The following is a 25,747-nucleotide window of genomic DNA, read 5'->3' as shown; positions in this document are numbered from 1 at the left end:
TTATCTGTTGGAGTTCCCCAGGGCTCTGTTTTGGGTCCCGTACTGTTCTCTTTTTACACTTTCTCCCTAGGAAAACTTATCAGCTCTTTCGGTTTTTCCTATCATGTGTATGTCAATGACACTCAGTTGTATCTTTCCAACCCTTACCTTTCTCCGAGGCTTGAACAGCAAATTTCATCTTGTCTTACAGCTGCCTCTCAATGGATGCGCCTTTGGCGTTTGAAGCTCAACATGTCCAAAACAGAGCTTCTTGTTTTCCCATCTGAATCTACCCTTCAACACTCCTTTTGTGTTTCTGTTGATGGCATCTCTATTCGACCAGTCCAAGAAGCCCACAGTCTTGGTTTCATTTTTGATTCTTCTCTGTCGTGTATCCCCCAGATCCAGGGGATCCAAGGCATGCAGATTCTTTCTATACAATATTGCTAAATCCATCCATTTCTTTTGGCCTCTACTGCCAAGACTCTGGTCCACGCTCTGGTCATATCACGACTAGATTATTTTAACATCCTTCTGGCAGGGTTTCCTCTCTCTCACCTCCATCCTTTAATTTCTATCCAGCATTCAGCTGCACGCATTATTACATCCGCTCACCACTTTGACCATGTTTCCCCTCTATTATCATCGCTTCACTGGCTACCCTTCCCCTTCGGTATTCCGTATATGCTTCTCCTGTTGATTTTTAAAGCTCTGCATGGGCTGGCCCCTCCTTATTTATCTTAACTTCTTTCTCTTCACATTCCCACTCGTACCCTCCATTCTGATAGTCAAGGTCTGCTGTCACAGCCTAGGATTTTCTCTGCCCCGTCCTGGATTCGTCCCTTCTCACTTGCTGCCCCTCATTCCTGGAACCTTCTTCCCCCACAAACACAGCTCATCACTTCTTTAACCAGTTTCAAAAATGAGTTGAAGACAATATTGTTCAGGGAAGTGTTCCCAGGCATTGTGTGATTGTTTATCCGATTGTTATCTGATATTTGATTTGACATTTGATGTTTTTAAATTTGTTGCCTGATTATTTTTATCTAATTCTATTTTGTATTATTATCTATTATTTTATACGTATTTTGTAGAATGTACACCATTGGGAGGTTTCCTTTTTATCGATTTTATTGTTCGTATGTACAGCACTGTGTAAATCGTCAGTGCTATATAAATAAAGTGCAATAATAATAATAATAGTACGTCTTGCAGGGTTACATAGGAGCACAATTGGTTTCTGCAATGTTATGAAGAAGCTACACATCTCTTGGTTTTGCTTGCTCACTTTTAACTTCCATTTCTAAAAAACACAGAACACACACTGAAACAGATGATGGTAGACTGCTCTGTGGTCTAGAGAATGGAAATATATCCATTTTGGATAGAGATGAGCAAATAGGCAATCTACAATTTATTATTCTGCTTTTTTATTATGCAGTTATTGGGCTGATTGCAGTTCTAATGTGAAAGCAGATGTTACAAACTGTACTGAAAAGCAGTATGGTTTAAAGGCAGTACAAATATATTGGTAATAATATTCAGCTTTCCTGAAATATATTTTAATAAGCTTATAAGGCAACCTAATCATGAACATAATCCTCCAGAAAATATTAGACAATGTTCAAATGGGTCTTACTATGGCACATAAATTTAATATATTTCATGATGCAACTTCTTGGGAAGGCAGAAGAGTAAGCTACAATTATCTTGCATGCTTTAGGTACCTATCTGGTTCAGGTGGTCACATGCCATAAACCATATAAAGAGGAGGGATTTTTTTCCTTGTTGTATGTCCTGTAGCACAAAACTAATAATGGATAAGCTCATTATTACTAATGTATAGGTTCACTAGCTTTCCATTACAGCGTACAACGTTCAAACTGCACCCTTGGTTCACATGCTGTAGCTTAAACTTAAAAAGTTAGAAAAAGATACCTCTAATCATCTTGATAGCAGCTTAAAAATGTATGCACCCACAATCACAATGGGTCATATGAAAACAGAATCTACAAACATACAACTTTCAAAAAATGGTAACACTTTATAAGCTACGAGGTCAATTTTCATTTCTTGGTCAACGAACTATAAAACACAGAGGTGAACTGAAAGGATACAGGTCTCTTCATACACCTGGATAGTGGCCATGTCACCTTCTAATCGGATAATCTCTCCAACAAGTTCACAGTGGCCGACCCGTACTAACTCATACATAGCTGCACCTGCCATGTTACAGGCTGTGACAACTGAGGAAAACAAAGAAAGGTATAAATGAAGATTTGTGATTTCCCACAAAACAGCTTTGCATGTGTAAAAGTAAAGGTAGTCCCTTGCCATGATTGTCTAGTTGTAACTGACTATAGGGGGCGGTACTCATATCTGTTTCTAAGCTGAAGAACCAGTGTTGTCCAAGGACTGCTCTGTTGGTCATGTGGCCAGCATGACTGCACTGAATGCTGTTACCTTTCCACTGAGAAGTGGTACCTACTTATCTACTTGCATTTGCCTGCTTTTGAATTGCCAGGTTGGCAGAACTGGACTAGTATGGGAGCTCACCCCATCATGCAACACTCAGGCCTTGAACTGCCAACCTTCTGATCATCAGAACTGGTGTCTTAATCACTAAACTATGAATATGATAATTCTGTTTGTAATATGAAATGGAATCCAAAATATATTTTAATATGCAAAGAAGTTCTAACTCTCTTTCCTGACTACTAGCTTGGCACAATTTTTGAATGCAGAAGTATTTCATAAACAGAACTTGGAATTAACTTGTTGATTAACTCACTGATACTTCACTGTACCTAACCTTCCAGATTCTTCAATTAATAGTGAAATTCAATATATACTTTAATAAATCAGACTGTTAGAATTTCTTACAGTGGGTGGTTCTGCCACATCACATTCATTAAAACAGGAGGGCCTGTGACCTTAGAAGAAATATTAAAACTGGAGAAAAGTGTTATATGCCTCTGTTGCTATGTGAGCTAATCAGTGTCTTTTTTGGAAGGAGGAGGAGAAGAGACAGATCTTTTCGCAGGTCAGATAGATGCTTTATGTGACTCTGGCCCAGAAGGGATAGGAGGAGCATGGAGAAGTTTCCGCCACACAAGGCTTGGACAGGTCCTGGCAGAGTGGCTGTGCAAGAGTGAAAAGGAAGGGGCAGAGCCAGTGAGCAAGAGCCTAAGCTGGGCCATTCAATTGGTTTCTCTATTCTCTTTCCCCAAAGGCTTACACTCAACCAAAAATAATAAATAAATGGGGGAGTGTTACATGTGTGTTGGTGCATGTCAAGTGCCCCTCCTAATTCTGCCAATCATTGACTGACAGCTGACCATCAGAAGAGTGAGTGGCAGAACTCATGACACCCACTCACCCACCTCATGAGGAAAGGGAAATTCTGCCATGTCAGGGACACCATTTTACTATGTCATTGTATATAATGGGATTTGAGCATCCATGGATTTTGGTATCCATGGGGGGGGGGGGGTCTTGGAACCACACCCCAGTGGATACCAAGGGCCCACTGTATTTGAGGTGGTTAGAAATAAAATTGATAGCAAAGCTCTCGAAAAGGATCTCAACAACTGGGAGGGTGGACAGTAAAATGGGAGATATGATTCAATTTAAGCAAGTGTAACGTGATGCATACTGTGGCAAAGAAATTCCAATGACACATATACTCTAATGGCCTCTGAGCTAGCAGTGAGTGAATAAGATCTTGGGATTATGATCAATGGTAATTGTTGAGTCTGCATGCTCCTGCTGCAAAAAAGTTGAATTCCATATTAGACATAATTAGAAGGGGAACTTAAAATTAAATTGCCATTATACAAATCTCTGTGGTATAATCACAACTGGAATACTGTATACAGTTCTGGTTATTACGCCAACTGCATTGCTGGAAACGGTGAAAAAAAGGGCAACAAACATAATAAAGGGGATGGAGCAACTGCCCTATAAGGTAAGTTATAGACTCTTCAAAAAGGCAAAGAGAAAGAGACGTGATGTATGCAATTATGCACAATGTGGAGAAAGCAGATAAGGAAAAGTTTCTGTCTCTCATAATACTGGAGCCCAGGATCATCCATTGAAGCTGAATGGTAGGAGATTCAGCACATATGAAAGGGAGCAATTCTTCACACAGACCTTTAATAAACTATAAAATACCATGAAAAAGGTTTTTATATAGAGATAGGTTGCTGACAAGGCCTTAATAAGTTCAGTACTGGAATATAATCTTGTTATAAATCAAAAGGGAAGTCATCTCCATGGCACAAAGTTCTTTCTTATTCTTCTACAGCCTGATTTAGCATGGCTCACTGTTTTAATGACTTCATAAGGTTTCTCCATATTTCATCACAAAGTTCTTATCTCTAAAAACTCTAATTTGGGTTTAAAATGGTTAGCTGATTTAGTTAGCTTTCAGAATCAACTCAGACAACTACACATTCGTTATTTTGAAAAAACATGGGGCAAGTACAATCATGATTCCTAAAGCACTGTGAAGATGAATAAGTCTATTCTGGCATAATCTTTTTATGCTCTCATCTGGGCCAAGCAAAGCAGAACTTACCAGGTCCTGAGACTCCATAGACATAGCCAAATACACTCTCTCTTTCTTCATCCCGGATTTTAGGAAGCTTGGAGAAATCCATCTTAACTATTCAAGTACCTTCAGGACAAAGACAAGGGGAGAGAGGGAGAATAACACTTTAAATTTTGTGAGCATAATCAGGGATAGTTGTGTTGGCTATGCACCTTTTTAGTTGGCCCAATAACGGTATCACTATTTTGTAAGTTTTGAATTTTGCTGTATTTAACTTATTGTATAATATTGCTAACCAATATGAAATCACAGTTAATCCACTCACAGCTACTGCAAATGACAGTCTTCTACCACAGCTTGCAGTCCCTTACTTTTGGGACCTGGATCTCAAGACAGAGGGCTTGCTCTCAACAGTTGTCAATGAATTGGCTAGCTGAATATAAGTATGCAAGAATGCTTACATAATAACGTTCTTCAACATCTTAAATTCCTACCACATTGTAACCAAGTGCTAGAGTACACAATAAATATTATTTTTAGTTTTCTGGTCTTTGTAATTCTAAACTCTGTAGAAAGCTATATTTACTCATATAAGCAATCACTTCTATAATGCAAGAGAACCAACATGGTGTAACGGTTTGAGGGAGACCAGGGTTTGAATCCCCGCTCAGCCATGGAAACCTACTGGGAGGCCTTCAGCAAGTCACACTCTCTCACCCTCAGAGGAAGACAAGAACAGACCCCACTCTTGGCCTGAAGGGACACAACAAAACAAACTGTTAGTTTAACAGTCCTGAGAGCCACTGGTTGTTGAAGGAGCTCTCATGAGCAGTCACCCAGAAGGGTAGCTTTCAGAAATTGCAGAACTGTAGCTCCCATTATTCTTCAGCACCGGCTATTGGAGCATAATCTAGAGCAGTGGTTCCCAACCTGTGGGTCGGGATCCCTTTGGGGGTCGAATGACCCTTTCACAGGGGTCACTTAAGACCATTGTAAAACACATATTTGCATGTAGCAATGAAAATAATGTTATGGTTGGGGGTCACCACAACATGAGAAACTATATTAAAGGGTGGCGGCATTAGGAAGGTTGGGAACCACTGATCTAGAGGGTGACGATTTGTCCACACCTCCCTGCAAGTTATTCAGAAGTAATTACAAACAATGACACTGTGGATCAAATAGGTAGTCCATTATCTCCATTATCAATTCCTGTCTTTTCCTGAGTTGTGAAGGGGAAGATTTTGGCCATCCACATGGCCAGCCCCCACTGGCCGCTAGGCCTAGGCACCAGAAGGAATGCAAGAGGCCTGCTAACATACCTGAAGAGAAGTAATTTCACTCATTGCACCCACTCTACAGGTGTGCTATTACTGGAGCATGTTCAAGAGTAAGATCTAGCTTTTACAAAACAAAACAAAATTCAGTACCGTATCGTCACTGAGATATCCTTCTGTCGCACTTTTTATAATGTAAAGGCTGTGTTAAGACAATATTTAAATTACTTCCAGTGTTTGGATGCTCTATTCTTAGCATTAATGTGGAAGGTTTTATTACTTGGTAATAGTTCCACTATAAGTAATAAATAATCAGCACTAGTCCCTCTATTATTATTATTAACCCTTATTTATAAAGCGCTGTAAATTTACACAGCGCTGTACCACTGTACCAGGGACGTAGCTAGGATTTTAGGAAGGGGGGGGGTCCAGACTAAGTGCCACCATTATAATGGGGCTTGAGTGCGGCGGCGCAGCAGAACACACCATTCATTTTTCTAATGGAAGGGGGGGGCAGACCACCAGAAAACCCCCCCCCTTGGCTATGTCCCTGGTTGTACATACATACATACATACTCTACATTCTGTGCTGGTCAGGCCTCATCTGGAGTAGTGTGTTCAGTTGTAGGCACTTCATTTTAAGAAGGCTATAGACAAGCTGGAGTGAAAGGCAATGAGGATGATAAGAGGTAAGAAGAACAAAACATATGAGGAAAGGCTGAAGGAGCTGGGCATGTTCATCTTGGTTAAGAGAAAAGTGAGGGGGACCATGATCTCACTTTTTAAATACCTCATGAGCTGCCACAAAGAGAAGGGGACAGGCTTGTTCTCTGCTGCCTCAGAGAGCAGAACTAGGCCTAATGGTTTAAAGTTACAGGAGGGTAGATTTCAATTAAACATTAGAAGAAACTTTTTTACAGTGAGAGGGGTTCAGCAAAGGAACCAACTGCCCAGATAGGTGGATGTCTTCAAAAAGAGGCTGGACAGCAACTTGCTGGTGAAGCTCAATCTGGAGACCCTGCACTGAGCAAGAGGCTGGACTGGATGGCCCATAGGGACCCTTCCAACTCTATGATTCTGATTTATCCCTTGTTGCATTTGTTATATATTTGTAGACATATTTGAACTGATAATTAATATTGAATTATCAACAATGAACTAAAAAACCTAGGAGGAGAAGGGAGTAAAGTATCTCGAAAACTTCCAAGAACACAGTAATCTGGAAATAACTGGATTCACAAAAGACTTTTTATAGTCTCTCATGTTTTCAGTTCACCATATACCTGTACAGGATTTTGAAAATCAAAAGTTTCAAAATAAGAATTTGATAATAATTTTAAAAGATTCATTTAAATACCTGAGCTAAGTGATTTGATCAGGTTGCAGTGTAAGAATCTAATCCAAGAAACAGCACTGAAGAGGAACATGTTAGTATCACATCACTATTTACCGTAATTCTTTAAAATCATTTCTTAAAACAGGGAAAAACCCTCTGATGAGTTGGAAGACAAGGGTGCTAAGCTAAAACAAAATTTTGAACTGTAAGATTTTATAAACATTGTTTCCAATTCCAAACTGATGGAGAAATGAAGTTATGACTAAAATAACTTATCTGGAAAATAATCTAATTTGGGGTGGATCTCCAAAGGTTGTTCAATTGAAGAATGGAGTGGCATTTTCCCAACCCAAATCTAAATGTTCAAGGAAAAATCATACAATCAGAGTTGGAAGAGACACCCAAGAGTCTTCCAGTCAAACCTCATTCTACCATGCGGGAAGACACAGTCAAAGCACTTCCAACAGATGCTCATCCAAAGGTGGTTTAAAAACCTCCGCCACACTGTCTTCCACTGTCAAACAGCTCTTACTGTCAGGAATTTCTTCCTAATGCTGAGGTAGACTCTCTTTTCCTGTAGCTTGCAACTGGGTCCTATGCTCCGGAGCAGCAGAAAACAAGCTTTCTCCATCTTCAGTATGACACCCCTTTAAATACTTAAACAGGGCTATCATATTACCTCTTTACTGTGTCTTCTCCAAGCATGATTTCCAGACCCTTCCCCATTTTAGTCAACTTCCTTTGAACACATTCCTGCTCGCCCACATCCTTTTTGAATTGTGGTGTCCAGAACTGGACATAGCATTCCGGGTGAGGTCTGACCAAAGCAGAATAGAGACATGGGCCTGTTACAGACTGCCAAAATAAAGCTGCTTCGGGTCTCTTTGGAGGTATGCTGTTTAAATGATGCATGGGTCCTAAGAGTCCAGAGTTCGCGCCAAAGCCACACTCCATTCCTAAGCACTGGAGCGCAGCTTTGGTGCAGCTTCTGGATTCTTAGGGTGCATGCATCATTTAAACAGCATACCTCCAAAGAGACCTGAAGCAGCTTTATTTTGGCAGTCTGTAACAGGCCTTGATCTCTTGAAAATGAAAGAGGATAAGAAAGAAGATTGAACAGAAGCTGCATGGCCATCTGTCGGAGATGCTTTGATTCTGTGTTCCTGGTTGGACTGGATGGCCTTTGAGAGCTCTTCCAACTATGAATCTATGAACAGTAACAGAAACAACTTCAAATGCAGTAAAAAAAACTTTCTAAGAATCATCTTATAAATCAGATTTGGCTTTTTAAAAAGTTGCAAGAACTTTAACACAGACATAGTGGAAAGTCCAGGCTGCTCTAGAAATACAGAATCAGACTGAATCAGTAGGCATCCTATCCACCAAACAAAAACTGGGAAATCACCACATTATAGTGTCATAGAGTAGGGGTCATGGCTACCCAGGGAAAGGCAGAGTGCTAGAATCAGCCCTCAAGATATTTAAATTTGACACTGGGCCTAAACTTTCATACCTCTGCTTTTTACAATCCTTGGACAAAAGTTGGTATGGGGAATCCAGCTGTACTTTGCAATAGAAACCACTCATTAAATAATAAGAGCTGGAATAAGAGCTGTAAAACATGAACTATATGACCTGTTAACAGCATTATTACTTTATAGGTAATTTTAAGAATGTAGTCTTCATTCATACATTTATTAAAATACAACTAGCTGAAAACAAAGCAGCTTTAATATGGTTGTGTGTGTGTGCGTGCACGTGCAGGTTGCATCTGCACTGCAGAAATAATGCAATTTTACAAATGGTTTAACTCCCATGACTCAATATGATGGAATTTGGGGGTTTGTAGTACTGCAAGACATTCTCTCTCAAAGAGCTCTGGTGCCACAACAAACTACAAATCCCAGGATTTGACAGAATGACCATGACAGACCCATGACAGTTAAAGTGGTGACAAACTGCACTCTTTCTGCAGTTCAGATGCAGCCCAAGACAGTCTACACATGCAAACTCTAAAGTAGGGTTAAGGGGCTGCATTAGTCCCTGAGGAAATTTTGGAAGGCTGCATATACTCTTGCAAAAAGAAAGGGGGGGGAAGGGGGGAGGAATATTTTTGTCCCCAAATGCCCCATAATCTAGGTAATATCTTTTGCTGAGGGAATTACACAATGGGCAACTGAAAATATAGTGAGCTCAGTACAAACAGCCCTTATGTATATGCCCTCTCACTGTGTGACTTCTCAAGAAAATAAGAAAGATACTGTATTAACATTTATTTTTACCAAGAAGTGGAATAAGTGAAAGACAAGTTGAAATATCTGGAGTAGATCAAGATTAGAATAATCAATTCATTTTGTGGTAACTTGAGAAACATAAGGTATGGCAATTGCATTTTGAAATACTGAATGAGTAATAACATGCTTTTCTCTGGTAATTCAGGAAAGTACTAGCGGCTGTTTATAACAAAACATACCCTTTGTATCTATGTATCACATATTAGGGTGGGATGTAAAATAAATTTCAACAAATCAGTTATTTGCTACCAGAGAATGTGTGCTCAGTAGAGATAACATTTCCCCGCCAGCTATATTATTCCTCTTAAATGATCTCTGGCAAAGGTTCTACTAACAATTTCAAGAAGAATAATCTATTTAGAAAATAATTAAAATGCAAAAATAAAAACTGCATTTTTTGTTCTGTGCATGATCATATTCTTGCATCAACTTCGAAAACCTCTCCCCTTTTTTTCAGACAGAACAATATTTTTCTTTATAACAAAGAGCTTTTCACAAACCCTGAAAAATTAGACTGGATACTATAGCCAATTATTTGGCATATGCAAAAGCTTACTGAGGCATATTCATTCAAAAATCCTGAAGAATAAGGAGAAGACGTTACAATCAAAGTGCAGACCTGAAATCAGAGCAAGAGAAAACACTATAAAGAAGTAAACGAGGTACTCTTTCAAATCACGTGGAGTACTTCAAAAAGCTTATAGACTTTCCAAATGTATAACATATTAAAGTAAAAATAGCTGTACAAGGAGTTATACATTTGCATGGCTCCAGAAGTTTCCTTGGCTCTGCAGAACAGGATTTTGGGGTGCTGCAATGTGGAATGCCCTCCTCGCTTATTGCTCTATTGGAAGCAGTTACATAAGCATTTGTCTTCTACTGGATTTAGCCCACTGATGTCTGTTCAGATACAAAACGTCTTACCTGAACGCAAGAAAAAAAAGTCCAACAGTCACACACAAAAATGCAAAAGCAAGCTGCTAAGTAATCAGAAGTAATAAAGTCCCTTCTTGATCTCAAGACACTCATACACACACAAGGAAAAAACCAGAAATGAGAACTCTCACAGGGACAGCACAAAGGAATAGTCACTTGATTTGATGACTCACCTCTTCCCAAAGGGGCTGCTACAACAGCAAGTCACATTGCTCAAGATCCACAAGACTTAATGGGTACTTCCTTTCCCTGGTGAATTTCAACATACTCCACTGAAGGATTGCAGTGATTGCAAGGTCAACTGTCACAAACTCCTCAGAAACTGTTGCAATACTCTGGCACATCCCATATTTTTATCTCTTGTTCCCAAAATAAATGGATTCTGAAGTCCTTCTCTAAGCTCATATAAGAAGTCAGAAAATGTTATTTCCATTTAGTAATTTGCTCTTGAAGAACACCAATGCATGGAGGGTACTACTTTAAGCTATAAGTAGTGAAAACTAAGAACTGGTACAGAAAGCCTTAAAGGGGTGGCTTGGCACTGTATCGGGGCCGCAGAAAGCGCACACCATGGCCTGATCTGGCATTTTTCTGGATCAAAAAGAAGGGGCAAAAGCCATCTCCTTTTTGGGGCAGAAAAAGGGCGGCTTTTCTGCCACGATGCTGGCTGTTCAGCGCAACACTGCCCGCCATTTGGTCGGGTGGGTGGCGTGACACCAGCTTGGGGTCAGCGCCAGAGCATCATCTAAATGCCACACTCCCATGACACCTCCAAGCCAGCATATTGTGCATGTCTGTTTTGCCCCTATGTTTAAGTCAGCAGGAAAAAAATACCATTTATGTAAAAGGATCTTTGAGCGTAAAATGTGGTCTTCCAATTTTCAAAGCCAATAGTTAAGCTATTTGTAGGGTGATTCAAGTTTCCTTTGTTAAGGAAACAAAAATATTTAAATATTAAAAATATCAAAGCCAAGCCAGTTAAGGTCTAGCTTTAAACTAGTAGAGTAGCAAAAAAGTGTCCTTGTTTTAACTAATCGCAACAAAGCCACGCTCCAGCCCTAAGGACCGGAGCGTGGCTTTGGTGTGGCTTCTGGACTCTTAGGACACATGCATCATTGAAACACCATACCTCCACTGTGACTCAAAGCAGCTTTATTTTGGCTGTCTGTAACAGGCCTATGCTTCTCTAAGAACGGAGACTGACTAAAAAACACCAATAGCTTTTAGTTTAAACAAAAGTTTACTGATGGCTTTAATCTACATATAGGTAAATGTATTCCCCATTGACAAGGTTGTCAAGTTGTATCCAACCATAGGGGGTAATGCTCATCTCCATGACTAAGCCGAAGAGCCAGCGTTGTCAGAGACTACTCTGTGTTCATGTGGCCAGCATGATTGCACAGAATGTTGTTTACATTCCCACCGGAGTGGTAACTATTTATCTACTTGCATTTGCATGCTTTCCAAATGCCAGGTTGGCAGAAACTGGGACTAGTGATGGGAACTCACCCCATTATGTGGCACCCGGGTCTCGAAATGCCAACCTGCCCATCTTGCAATCAACAGAGTCAGCGTCTTCACCACTTGAGCCACCGCATCCCATACACAGAGGCTATATCCTATTCTAGCTAATGAATACTTCAGGTAAAGAAGAAATTTTTATCTCGCCATCTTTCCAAAGAAAGCTAAGAAAAGAGGAAGATGCAAAACCCAACAGGGCAAGAGAAAATCATTGGCCTGTTACAGACTGCCAAAATAAAGCTGCTTCGGGTCTCTTTGGAGGTATGCTATTTAAATGATGCATGCATCCTAAGAATCCGGAAGCTGCACCAAAGCTGCACTCCAGTGCTTAGGAATGGAGTGTGGCTTTAGCGCGACCTCCGGACTCTTAGGACCCATGCATGATTTAAATAGCATACCTCCAAACAGACCCGAAGCAGCTTTGTTTTGGCAGTCTGTAACAGGCCTTTATGAGAGAGAACTTCCCCAAAAAAGGGGAGCAACCTGAATCACATTGTTTGATTACCAAACTGCAAATGTATTGCCCTGTGATTCAGTAGTAGCAAATGGTATGTTTTAAAGGAGGTGGGAGACAGAAGTATTTGCATGCAGGAAAATCTATCTAAGGATTGGAAGAGAGAATGCAACAAAATCTTCTAACACTATTAACTATGGGACATGGAAGTGAAGGGTTCAGCCTAACCTCTCATGCATCTCACTCTATGCACAAAGAAACTACAACATTCTACTCTATATCGAATCATACCTCGACCATGTATTTTAGTCAATATTAGAAGGAATCATGCACATGGTCACGGGTGGATATGGGGAGTGGCTTCTCATGGTTGCACCATGTATCCTACAATCTCCTCTCATATAGTGTTCTTTGTGTTCTATCTTTGGAACTAGGATTTCTTCTGTAGTTTTTGCTTCAATGCTGAATACCACACACTGTTTAAAGTCACCAACAAAGCACCAAGATATTTTAACTATTTCTACCACACTCTTGGAATTCAGCAGGGCAATTTGACAATGCCATCACAGAAGACTACAATTAATCTTTATGGTTTCGTTCACACTTCCTCAATCTAAGAGAGACATACTACTTAAATCAGAAAGAATGATTTACTAATGAAATATACACACGGTTCTATAATAAGCCTGCTGTTTGACTTAACTTGTTCCACTCCACCATATAACAAACTGCCAGGCAAGTCAATGAATCAATTTTCCCAAGCTGAATTAAACAAAGGGTTCAGGAAAAATATCTATTTCAGCTCTTCCGTTCCTCAAATTGTTTGAAGAAAGAAGAAAAGACAGGAACAACTCTTGTTGACTGGGGCTGGTTTGTTAACTAGGCACAATTCAAAGGGCTAGTCAAAAAGACCTATAATGCCCTCTACCAGTGCTACTCAAAATGGTGGTCCAGGGACCAGGCCCGATCCCTGAGCCACTGGCTGCTGGTCCTTGATGAGTTTTCCAGAAAGTAAGGCGGGTTACAGATGGGCCGTTTGCAGCGCGTCCGCGACATGCTAGGGTTGCCTCGGGGCAGAGCATGCACATGCCCCGTAACCCGAGCACATCACGCATGCGCTGCAATTGCACAGCACCGTCCATACGGCGCGTGCACCCGCCACGTCACAGCTGCGCAGTTTCTAGACGGAGCTGCGCAGCTGCAACGTAGCAGCCCCGCCTTTGGCGCTTTGCGGCGTCACAAAAAGCAGCCACTTTTTGGGGCTCCTTTTTCGCTGCACAGCTGCGCTGCGCTATTTGTATGTTGTGGTGCAGCTGTGCAGCAAAGTGAGGCGCCGAGAAGGCGCCTCTTTTGGGTGGTCTGTAACCCACCAAAGAAACAACTGTAACTACTGGACAGCATTATCCACTCCTTAGCACACTGAGAAAAATGTTACCTATAGTCCCCTCAAACCAAATAGTTCAGGAAACACTGTCATACATAGCTTAGATCCTGGCTAAATTTGGGGATAATTTTTTTTAAATTGTCTCCATCCTTCATATGACATCCTTTCAAATACTTAAACAGGGCCATCATATCACTTCTTAACCTTCTCTTCCCCAGGTTAAACATATCCAGCTCCCTAAGCCACCCGTCGTAGAGCACAGTTTCCAGACCTTTCACTATTATGGTTCCCCTCTTCTGGACATGCTCCAACTTGTCAACGTCCTTTTTGAATTGTGGATCCCAGAACTGGACACAGTATGCCAGGTGAGGCCTGACCAAAGCAGAATAGAGTAGCACTATTACTTCCCTTAATCTAGAAATTATAGTTCTGTTGATGCAGAATTGCATTGGCTTTTCCCCCTGCTGTACCACACTGCTGGTTCATGCTTAACTTGTGGTCTACTAAGCCTCCTGGAGCCCTTCCACAAGCACTGTTTTCGAGCCATTCTGTATCTGTGCATTTAATGTTGTCTTACATTTCACTCTGTCAAAATTTTTGGCTCCTGGGGATCATTGGGGGCCATAAATACTGCATTTAGTGGCTATATGTAGCCCATGGGACACACTTTGCCCATCATATCTCAACTGTGAACACTTCCCAGCCCCACTATTCAAGTTATTAAGAAGTATTTACAAAAAATGGCACTGTGGATCAAACAATTGTTGTAGGTTTTCTATTGATGCTAGCTGTGATTCCAGTGTATAGTGCTGAATTGTGAAGGGAAATTTTTTGGCTATCCTCTGGACAAGAAGCCATACGAAATATTTATTACCTTAAACATATATATATTAAAAATCTAACTTGAAATCATTTACTTTCAGATACAATAATGGCCTAAGATTGGCAATCCCTGGTTAGTGAGATTTAATGTACTTTAAAATGAATGGTAAAGCTCTTCTTTGGTTTTTGAAAAATTAATGTCCGTCTCCTTAACAACTTTTTTAAATGGCAACAAATATAATTTTTTTCCTATGGGATACTAAGAAACCAAGAGTAGCAATATTAATCCCACAGTTAATGGTATTAAAGTTTGCATCTGTATGCATAGCAATGACATCCAGATGTCTGAGATGAAGTATCATTAATACATAGAAAACACCAATGTGGATTTCATTTGTTCATCCAATTCAATGAGGTTGTTCCTGGGCTAAATCCACTGCTAGGTACAGTGTTAAAATAAATATGAACCTAGCAAACTGGAGCCCAGGCCCTATTGTTAAACACTTTGTAAACCCAGGTCCCCTGTACAATGTTCTCCTTACAGCAGATGAAACTGTGTCCCTTCTGAAATAAAAGCCCACTCTGATCCCTCTTTCTCCCTAGACACATTGAACAGAGTACATCCCCTCAGGTCAGGCTGATATGCCAGCTGCTACTCCATCCGGTCAGAGAAGCTAGCCTCAGTTATCCAAACCATTGTGGCCTTCAGTTTAGATTACTGTAACATGTTAAATACAATGAGGTTTTTCTACAGCTGTTATGGTGAACCTATGGCATGCGTGCCCTCTCTGGCACACGAACCAATTTCTGGAGGAAAGCAGAGAAACAGGAGGGTGGAGAAGAGTAAGAACAGGTGCACGCCTCTTCCTCCGCTTCCCCCTGCCCTCCCGGGCCTTCAGCTATCTCCAGGGAAGTCCCGCCCACAGAAGGCAGAGGTTCTGTCCCCAGAAGGTGGAAGTGCCACCCCCCAAAAGTCTCATCCACCCCAGAAGTCTTGCCCCCAGCACCGGGGTAACATGTGGTGCGGGAGCACCTTTGATTTTGGGCACCCAGTCTCTAAAAAGTTCACCATCACTGCTCTACAGTATTCAGAAAACTGCAAAGAGTCCAAATTTCATCTGCGAGCCTGGCATACAGGACTGGGCATTATGATCCCATCTAGGCTTGCCATATCCCACCTGGGGGCGGGACTTTCCCAGTTTGGGGCGGGTCCGCACGGTCCCACCCTGGTTTGCCCCTGCCCCCAGGATTTCCCCGCCCCCCGGGTGGGGGGGGGGATTCCCTTCCACCCCGGGGCCCCCCCAACCGCGGGGGCGAGGAGGGGGCCCAGGGGGGGGGGAAAAGCCTCCCTGAGGGAAGGATTCCCTTCCCCGCCTGGGCTCCACCGCCGCCGCGGCGAGGACAGGGCCCAGGCGAGGAAGGAAAGCCTCCCCTCAGCGAGGCTCCTTTTCAAATGTAGGACACACAAAAAATGTGTCCTACATTCAAAAATTTTGTCCTACATTTGTCCTGGTTTGGAGGTCCTGACTTATGGCAACCCTAATCCCATCACACCTGTGCTTCCTCAACTGTGCAGGTTGCCCAGTCATTTGCTGAAAAGCACTATTCAAAGTGCCAGTTTTCATCTTTCAACTTTCCATGGCCTGAGGCCCAGGTACCTCAAGGGCTACTTGTTGCAAATTCTTCTAAGAAGAAGAGCCCTTCCTCCAGTCCATCTGGTGCCATCCAGCCATGGAGGGAGAGATGCAGGCCCGGCTCCACTGGACCTGGCCTGAACTAAGAAGCAGAGCCCTCCCGCCAGTTCATCTGCCTTGGTCCAGGGCTCAGAGGGAGAGAAGAACTGCTGGACCTGATCCCTTTCTCCATCACCATTCCCTTCTCCTTTTGTGTCGTGCCTTTTTTAGATTGTAAGCCTGGGGGCAGGGAACCATCTAATTAAAAATAATAATAATTGCAAGCCGCTCTGAGAGCCTTTAGGACCGAAGGGCAGGGTATAAATACTATAAATAATAAAATAAATAATAATAATAAATATGCTTGCCCATATGTCAAGATCTTCAAAAGCCCTTCTTCAGACACTGCCAACATCAAATATGTGTTGAGTCACTGCAGGAGAAATGTTCTCTGAGTGGAGGCACCCCAACTGGGAATTTTCTTCCAAGGGTGGTTTGTCTAGCACCTAATTGTTTACCACTGCCTAAGGCAGTTACTTCCATGTTCGCATCTTTAGTGCTGGTTTTGAGAACATTATCACACAATGATATAAAAAGGTAATCTGCTGTAACATTAATACCTTTCATTCTCTTAACTTTGTTCAATATTATGCCTGCAATTTGTTGTAGTTCAGTCTGTATTTCCCCCTCACGACAGTGTTACTGAGCTCTAGCAGAGATATACATGGATGAAACGAAAAGGAAGGAATCCTTCTGCAAGCACATAAAAATTCCTTTTGGTAGAAATTTAACTAAGGCCTGTTACAGACTGCCAAAATAAAGCTGCTTCGGGTCTCTTTGGAGGTATACTATTTAAATGATGCACGGGTCCTAAGAGTCCAGAGGTCGCGCCAAAGCCACACTCCATTCCTAAGCACTGGAGTGCAGCTTTGGTGCAGCTTCCGGATTCTTAGGATGCATGCGTCATTTAAACAGCATACCTCCAAAGAGACCCGAAGCAGCTTTATTTTGGCAGTCTGTAACAGGCCTAAGATCCTTGCACCTTTTGTTCGTACTGTAGTTTACTAAACTGAGAACTACGGTAAATTCAGAAATCCATTTTAGAAATGATCTAGATTAGCCAGAGTTTAAGGAAGAACGTATGCATAGAAGGATAAAACAGAGGGGAACCCAATTAGTTCAGAAATCCATTTCCTCAGGTTACCCACCAGCACTCCACTTCTAATACAAGCCAGAGGAGACTGCAACTCTCCCTTTCTCAGTTTTAACCCTTCCTCCTTCCTATCTTTCCTTGTCTCCTTTATTTAAACAAATATTACAAGAGGGCTGCAGTGGTGAGAGTGAGACAGAGCCAGGGGAAATGGCTGAGGGAGTTTCTTCACAATGAATCCATTGCTGGGCTGGCCACTAAAAGGTGGTCAGCAAATCAAAGAATCCTAGGGTTGGAAGAGACCTCAAGGGTCCCCAAGTCCAACCCCATTCTGCCATGCAGGAAGACACGATCAAAGCACCCCCAACAGATGACCATCCAACCTCTGTTTAAAAAACTTCAAAGGAGGAGTCTCCACCATCCTCTGAATCTGTTCCACTGCCAAACAACTCTTACTGTCAAGAAGTTCTTCCTAAGGTTTACATGGGCCTGTTACAGACTGATAAAATAAAGCTGCTTCGGATCACTTTGGAGGTATGCTGTTTAAATGATGCATGCTCCCTAAGAATCCAGAAGCTGCACCAAAGCTGCCCTCCAGTGCTTAGGAATGGAGTGTGGCTTTGGCGCGACCTCTGGACTCTTAGGACCCCATGCATCATTTAAATGCATACTCCAAAGAGACCCCAAGCAGCTTTATTTTGGCAGTCTGTAACAGGCCATGGTTCATAGAGTTGGGACAGACCCCGGGGCCATCCCTTCCAACCCCCTTCTTCCATACAAGAAGCAACAATCCAAGCATTCCCTGTGACAGATAGCCATCCACCTCTATTTAAAAACCTCCAATGAAGGGGACTCCACCATGCTCCAGCAGTGTCTTCCATGGTCGAACAGCTCTTAGTGTCAGAAGTTCCTCCTAATGTTTAGGTGGAATCTCTTTTTCTGTAGCTTGCACCCATTGCTCCAGGTCCTAGGTCCAAACCACATTGCAGAAATAATCCAGTGTGAGACTGCTTTAACTGCTCCGGCTCAGTGCTAGAGAATTCTGGAAATTGTAGTTTATGGTGGCACTAGAGCTATCTGACAAAGAAGGCTAAATGCCTCACAAAACTACAGTTCCAAGAATTCCCTAGCATTGAGCCTGGGCAGTTAAATTGGTCTCAAGATGGATTATTTCTGTAGTGTGTTTTGGAGCCTATCCTCTGGAGCAGCAAAAAACAAGCTTGCACCATCCTCAAAATGACGTAAATCCAGCTGTTTAAAACCTGTCAGTTCTATGGTCAATGTCTGACAGTTGTTGACTACAGAATTGCACTGGAGGACCCAGAGATTCCTAAAGAGGTGTCTTGTCAGGTAAAAACACAGTGTTTTTGTTATTCATGGTTTTTCCACATTCACAGGGGTCTTGGGCGCCTAATCCCAGCGAACGTGGAGGGATGAGCGTGTTTTAAATAAGCTCAATATGACACCCCTTCAAATACTTAAACAGGGCTATCATACCACCTTTTAACTTTCTCTTCTCCAGGCTAAACATACCCACCTCCCTAAGTCTCTCCTCACAGGGCTTTATGGTTTTTATACCATTTTGGTCACCAAAATGGTCACTTAAGAAGCTTCAGCTTCAGCTCCAGCTTCTTAAGATCGTTTTTGAATTGCGGTGCCCATAACTGGACTCAAATATTATGACCTAAAGGTGAACAGAGTGGCAGTATTATTTCCCACAATCTAAGCAATGTAAACCATCTGGGGAAGGAGACTTTAGTCTAGGAAAGCTCATGCTGCCAACTTCTTTCTTTCATAGAATGACAGAGTTGGAAGAGACCCCAAGGGCCATCCAGTCCAGCTCCATTCCGCCATGCAGGAACTCTCCATCAAACCATCCCCATTGACAGATGGCCATCAAGTCTCTGCTTAAAGACCTCCAAGGAAGGAGACTCCACTACACTCCAAGGAAGGAGTGTGTTCCACTGTTGAACAGCCCTTACTCTCAGTTAGTTCCTCCTAATGTTGAGCTGGAATCTCTTTTCTTGGAGCTTGCATCCATTGCTCCATTGGGTCCTAGTCTCTGGAGCAGCAGAAAACAAGCTTGTTCCCTCCTCAATATGACATCCCTTCAAATATTTGAACAGGGCTATCATATCATCTCTTAGCCTTCTCTTCTCCAGGCTAAACATCCCCAGCTCCCTGAGTTGTTCCTCATAGGGCATGGTTTCCAGACCCTTCACCATTTTAGTTGCCCTCCTTTGGACACACTCCAGTTTCTCAATGTCCTTTCTGAATTGTGGTGCCCAGAACTGGACACAATATTCTAGGTGGGGCCTGACCAGAGCAGAATACAGTGGCACTATTACTTCTCTTGATCTAGACACTATACTTTTATTGATGCAGCCTAAAATCGCATTGGCCTTGTTAGCTGCTGCATCACACTGTTGACTCATGTTCAACTTGTGGTCTACTTGGACTCCTAGATCCCTTTCACACGTAGTTTCATTCAGCCAGGTGTCCCCCATAATCCTATATCCGTGCATTTCATCAATTCAGTGACTCTGAAGGATGCTACAAGATCTCCCTTCCTACTGATTCTACAGACTAACACTGCTATATCTTTAAACAATAATAATAATATCTGAGGAAGCAGATTGAAGTCTAGGGAAGCTCATGCTGCCAACCTGAGTCTCAAAGGAGCTACAAGATCTCTCCACATAGCAATAACAACAGTAATAATAATATGCACCTGAGGAAGTAGACTGAAGTCTAAGGAAGCTCATGCTGTCAACCACTGAACTCGCAACCTTGTGGTTTGTAAGCTGCAGCGCAGGCATTTAAGCACTGCGCCAGCAGGGCTCTAAACCCTTCAGATGCCCACTCCTCTCGCCTGAATGGACGCCTGGATCCTGCCCTGTCAGGAAACCAGACCCGGTTCTTTCTGGTCCAGGGGAAAGGAGACCCACCTGGGAGGGAGGACTGAGGCCTTGGCGGCTCCTTCTCTTTCTTCCGAGGAGGAAGGACAGTGACTGCGGCGTCTCTGTCTCCTTCTCCTTCCTCCTCCGCCAATCAAGCGCCTCAGGGCCAACCGCGCATGCGCCAACTGCACTTCCGCCCTTCTCAGAGGCTGAAGGAGTCTTATTATACTGTAATTGGTTATATACGTCAGGCCCTGGACGCTTGTCTTTAATATCGCGAGAGGGAGCGAGAGGAGCCTACAAGGTTAAAGAAAGCCTAGGGAAAGGCTAAGAAACAGCCCCCCCCCCATTTTTAATGCCTGTCACGTGACCGACCTGCCTCGTGACTTGGCCCAGCCCACAGAGATAGGAAAAGTGGAGATGACGTGTCTGCTGTGAGTTTCCGCGTTCATTTTCTGAAGGCATGAAAATGCTGGGGGGGGGGGTGTATTGGGAATTTGGGATGCAGCAGACAAGGCTGCTCATGGAGGCCCTATCATGGGGGTTTCCTTTGCCAAGATTGATTTATCAGCTTACACTTTGTAACCCACTTAGTAGCACCCCAGTAAGCAGTACTTAGCCTTCCCCTGAGGAGGCTGAGAGAGTGTGACTTATTGCCTAAGGGCACCCCCCAGGGGCTTCCCATGGCTGAGCAGGATTTGAACCCTAGTCTCCAGAGCCAGTGGGCCAGAGTGGTTTGAGTGCTGGACTATGACTCTGGAGACCAGGGTTGGATTCCTGCTCGGCTGTGAAAACCATTGGGTGACACTCTCTCAGCCTCAGGGGAAGGCAATGGCAAACTTGCTCTGAACAAAACCTGCCAAGAAAATCCCATTATAGGTTTGCCTGAGGGTCACCATAAGTCAGAAAACAACTTTTGAGGCACACAACACACACATACACACTTCAGAGTCCTATTATTGTTGTTGTTATTATTACAGTGGTACCCCGGGATACGAAATACCCACGTTACGAAATTTCCGGGATACGAAAAAATCCCATAGGAAATAACTGTTCCGGGTTACGAACGTTTTTTCGGGTTACGAAAAAAAATTTGGTGCTTTTCGGCGCTATTTCACACGAAATCGCGGCTTTTCCCCATTAGCGCCTATGGGTTTTCGGCTTGCGAAGGCTTTTCGGGTTACGAAAGCGGCGGCGGAACGAATTAATTTCGTAACCCGAGGTACCACTGTATTTTATATCCCACCCTTTCCCCAAAACTGGGACTCAGGGTGGCTCACAACATTAAAAAACACAGTACAATTCAAAGCATACAAAATAGTACATTAAAACAGAATTAAATTATTACAATATTAAAACAAGTCGCACATTAAAGAATAAAATACAGTTAAAAAGATACAAATAAAGTCCTACATGCTCCAACACTCAAACCACTGCCCCATGCTGGTATAGACACTGTTGGAAAACAGCCAACAGAATACAAATTATATAGGCGTGTGATTGTAACCAGAGGAATGGTGTGGTGTTGTGGTTTGAACATTGGACTGCGGCTGGAGCCCAAGGTTTGGTTCCCCATTCAGCCATGGAAACCCACAGTCTTACAGTACTTGAGAGAAGCAAAGTTATGTAGTACAGAATAAACCATACAGCTCTGTCCTTCAACATGTTCCCACGGTTGTCTCCCCTCATATCTGCTGCTGCACTCTGCCCAAAGATAGTGTTTATCAGATTTAGTGTTTAGTTTAAAAGTAAATATTTCCTGCAGAAATAGATGGGGAACAAAACACTTTAAATGCTGAAGACTTTTCAGCTTCCTGAAAAAAAGAGAGTCAGGTGACCTTAAGAAATGTTGGGATCCTGGATGTAACCTTGGGTCTGATCCCCCCCCTTCCATTAGAAAAATGATTGTGTGCTGCTGCCCACCGCCCCAAGCCCCATTATAAGTGGCACTTAGTCTGGACCCCCCCCTTCCTAAAATCCTAGCTACGTCCCTGTTGGGATGCAAAGCATCAATAGTTTTTGTGGAGTGGGCTCATATGGCCATTCAGTTGTTGCTGGGCTATAACTTCTACTTATCCCTCACCCTTGGCTATGCTAGCTAGAGCTTGTGAAAATGCAATACAAACAACATTTCGCATGGCGGGTGAGAGCAATGGTTATATTGAATTCAGCCTGATGGGTTAGTCAGTAGATGTAGAAAAAAGAGATTTAAACCGTGAGGACATGTGAACATGTTGAAGGACAGCCCCACAGGATAGAAGACCAATTTTTTTTTAATTCCCAGAAACCCTGCAGAAAAGATGACTCACTCATTATAAAGTACACATGAAACAAGCAAAAAGGAGTTATAGGCCCCATACAGACAGGCCAAAATAAGCTGCTTTGGGTCACTTTGTGAGGTATGGTGTTTCCATGGGGCATGCATCCTAAAGTCCAGAAGCTGCCCACCAAGCTGCGCTCCAGTCCTTAGGACTGGATCGTGATTTTGGTGCCGTTTCCGGACTCTTAGGAAGCATGCATCATTTTAAACAGCCATACCTTCAAAGTGACTCGAAGCAGCTTTATTTTGGCCTGTCTGTATGGGACCTAGCTTGGCAGAGAGAGATTCTCCAGATGGTAGGGTTACCATCCTGAGCTACATGGTAAGAGATGGAAAAATCACGGCTAGGAAAGCAGACAGCTACAAATTACAGTCCAAGTCCAGTTAACTGCACCTGGTTACATCACGTATAATGCACCTTAAAAAGAGGGTTTATAAATAAAAGGAGGGATCATTTATTTATTCATTTACTGTATTTATACTCCATCCTAAAGGCTCTCAGAGCCGTTACATATTATTATAATTATTATCATTAATTAGATGGTTCCTGCCTCAGGTTTACATCTAAAGACACACACAAAAAGGATAAGGTAATGATGGTGGGGAAAAAGGATCAGGTCCACAGTCTTCTCTCCCTCTGAGGGCCCGCCAAGGCAGATGGACTGGAGAGAAGCTCTGCTTTATCGAGGCCAGCCTGATGGAACTGGGCCTGCATCTCTCTGCAGATAACAACCACAAGGTGACATGTGCCGCCCTTCATATCTTGAGATTGCAGATCCCAATAAATGTAGGAAATTAGCCAATTCTCAAGATTATGTGAATTATCAAACTAAACATATAGAAGTGTTAGTTTGCCTATCGGATCCCTACAATATTGAATGCACCAATTATGACTATACAGATGCTCCACTTGTTTTTCACGGCCCTATGATTGTGAAAGTTTATTTGATAGTCTGCCCATCCCACTGCACATAAAGGGTTGGATCCAAACACAGAATAACCCATTGAATTATAGGAGGGGAAATGTAAACAGGGTGGAGAAATCTCACTGTAGACAGGATAGCTGTAAACCTTTGATGATCCCTTGATAATGTACTTGTATTAGGTGGACAGAATAATCTGTAAACCTTTGAGATCCTATCCAATGGGGCTCAAGGGAGGGACTTTTCACAGCCAGGAATAGGTAATAATAGCTGGCTGCACAACCAGCATGACACCCCTTCTTGCCAGCTTGTAACTAATAATTTGATATTGCTGCTTCACTTGTTTAGTCTGACTAAATTGTCTACGTACTTGGTACTTAGAACAATGGTCCCCATACCGACAGGGCAAAATAAAGCTGCTTCAGGTCATTTGGGGTATGTGTTTAAATGATGCATTCTCTAAGAGACCGGTAGCCACACCAAAGCCAAACTATTCCATAGGACTGGAACACAGCTTTGGCGCAGCTCTTGACTCTTAGGACACATGCATCATTTAAACAGCATACCTCCAAAGTGACCTGAAGCAGCTCTTTATTTTGCCCTGTCTGTATGGGGCCTATATCCACAGGGGGGCATGTGTGCTTCACCCCCCAAGCAGGGTTTTGCAGACAACATGGAAAGGAACTTTTATGGCTTTTCACCTTAAGGTCCTGGCCTATTCTGGCTCCTCTCCTAACAGTGATGCATGCCAGAATGGGTAGCTTTGGTCTTTTTGAGGGGAATATATTGTGCAATCTTTCTTGAGAAGAAATGAGAAACTATCCCTTCAATGTTCAATTTCTTTTCAAAACTAGGTGAAATGGGACTGTGTCACAGCTGCCCTTCGTGGCTCCCTCTGTTAAAGTTAGGCTGCTTAGCCCTGCTGTAGCCTTTGTGTGGCTTGGGTATAAGAGGAGGAAGGTAAACCGCTGCAATTGTTGTGTGTGAACCAAGATTGTAGTGTCTGGCTTTTCCTGGGAATGGAGTTGAAAGTGGCAGGAGGGAGATGAATCTTGGAGGGTCACGAAGTTGATTTGTGGTTGTTAACTCGGATCTGGCAAAGGATGTGCTACTGTGCTGATCTTTTCAATACACTGTTCTGGTTCCATCTATGAAGCGTGTTCATTGTGTCAGAAAGGGAGAGGGCCATACTGGACAGGGCCATCTCTCTGTGTCCTTATGCCCGTTGTAAGAGTGGGCAACAGTAAAATGGTGGTTTCTCTTTCAGAGCATTGACTAGGAGACAAGACTCAGTCCAGGAAGCATTTGCTTTGCTAACTTTGGTACTAGCCAAATGATACAAAGTGATACTAACTCACTTTATAAAAACAGGAAGGAGTCATGGGTCCACTAAACTATTTGAATCTAATTGTTCAGGCTGACTTAATGTTTAGCATGTATGTCTGTTCAGCAGTCAACTGGCATCTAGCACTGGGTAAACAAAAATTGAACTTTGTGTGGAACGTTAGTAACAGTAACTAAAAATGAGATTAAAATGGAAAGAGGATGGAGCAGAAGGATAAGATTTTTAAAGTCAGTGAACAAGACTCTTCAGACCGCAGCAAAACAGCTAAAACTGAGGAAACAAAGCTGATGAGAGCATACATCAGGACAACCAAACACAGATTCAAGGAATCGCCTACCTTAACAGCTTTATACGTATAGTGAAATAAGCATGTCTAGACTCCTACTCTTTAGACTGAGAGACTGGAGGATTCGCCACTTGTACGCTAATTTGCTTCTCTCTGGGATAATAATCATCACACTTTTTATCACAGTGGTCCTGTACTGACTATTTCAGTTCAGAAACACAAGCCCCAGCAAGTCAGAAAGCTTTTATTAAGACCACTGGGTTGATCGCAGTGCAGTGATGTCTTCAGGACTTAAAACATTTTCGGTTTACACAAGATTTAAAAGCAAATAACAATTCAAATGCTTTTTCGCTACATCCCATTCATCTACAAACATACTTTGTTCCTCTAAACAGGAGTCCTATGGAATTGACCTTGAAAGCTCACAGCTTGTTTTTTCCCTACACATCTGCTTATTATTCGGCACCATGACGACCAAAGTTCTTCCATCCAGCATCACTAATACCATCAGTATTTGAAAGCATATCAAAAAAATATGGCTAGCCATGCACAGCAGAACTCTATGGTGCTGTTTCCCTTATAGGTTCTAGCTGTT

The 25,747-nt window shown here is 42.6% G+C and overlaps 2 protein-coding genes across 3 annotated transcripts in view; one reads left to right on the top strand and one right to left on the bottom strand.

The window, feature by feature from the left end:
* ATP6V1A (ATPase H+ transporting V1 subunit A) overlaps nucleotides 1-20,478 on the bottom strand; it is a 44,243-nt gene extending 23,765 nt beyond the window's left edge. The window contains exons 1-3 of one of the 2 annotated variants that reach the window (XM_042448369.1): nucleotides 20,327-20,478; nucleotides 4,559-4,657; nucleotides 2,097-2,225 (exon numbers count right to left, since the gene is read on the bottom strand). In XM_042448369.1, coding sequence (XP_042304303.1) covers nucleotides 2,097-2,225; nucleotides 4,559-4,640 — 211 coding nt within the window. In that variant the 5' untranslated portion in view covers nucleotides 4,641-4,657; nucleotides 20,327-20,478. Of the gene's footprint in view, nucleotides 1-2,096; nucleotides 2,226-4,558; nucleotides 4,658-10,362; nucleotides 10,509-20,326 lie in introns of those variants that run through there. The other variant, XM_042448370.1, reaches the window with a different exon arrangement.
* A 205-nt stretch (nucleotides 20,479-20,683) lies between these two features.
* The window catches only part of NAA50 (N-alpha-acetyltransferase 50, NatE catalytic subunit), a 293,674-nt gene continuing 288,610 nt past the window's right edge, over nucleotides 20,684-25,747 (top strand). The window contains exon 1 of the mRNA XM_042448373.1: nucleotides 20,684-20,712. Within this exon, the coding sequence (XP_042304307.1) occupies nucleotides 20,699-20,712 (14 nt within the window). The 5' untranslated portion in view covers nucleotides 20,684-20,698. The remainder of the gene's footprint in view (nucleotides 20,713-25,747) is intronic.

The sequence above is a fragment of the Sceloporus undulatus genome, chromosome 2 (genome assembly GCF_019175285.1).
Source record: "Sceloporus undulatus isolate JIND9_A2432 ecotype Alabama chromosome 2, SceUnd_v1.1, whole genome shotgun sequence".
Taxonomy (NCBI): domain Eukaryota; kingdom Metazoa; phylum Chordata; class Lepidosauria; order Squamata; family Phrynosomatidae; genus Sceloporus; species Sceloporus undulatus.
Note: the sequence above shows the minus strand (reverse complement) of the source record. Positions and strands in the feature narration are given on the sequence as shown.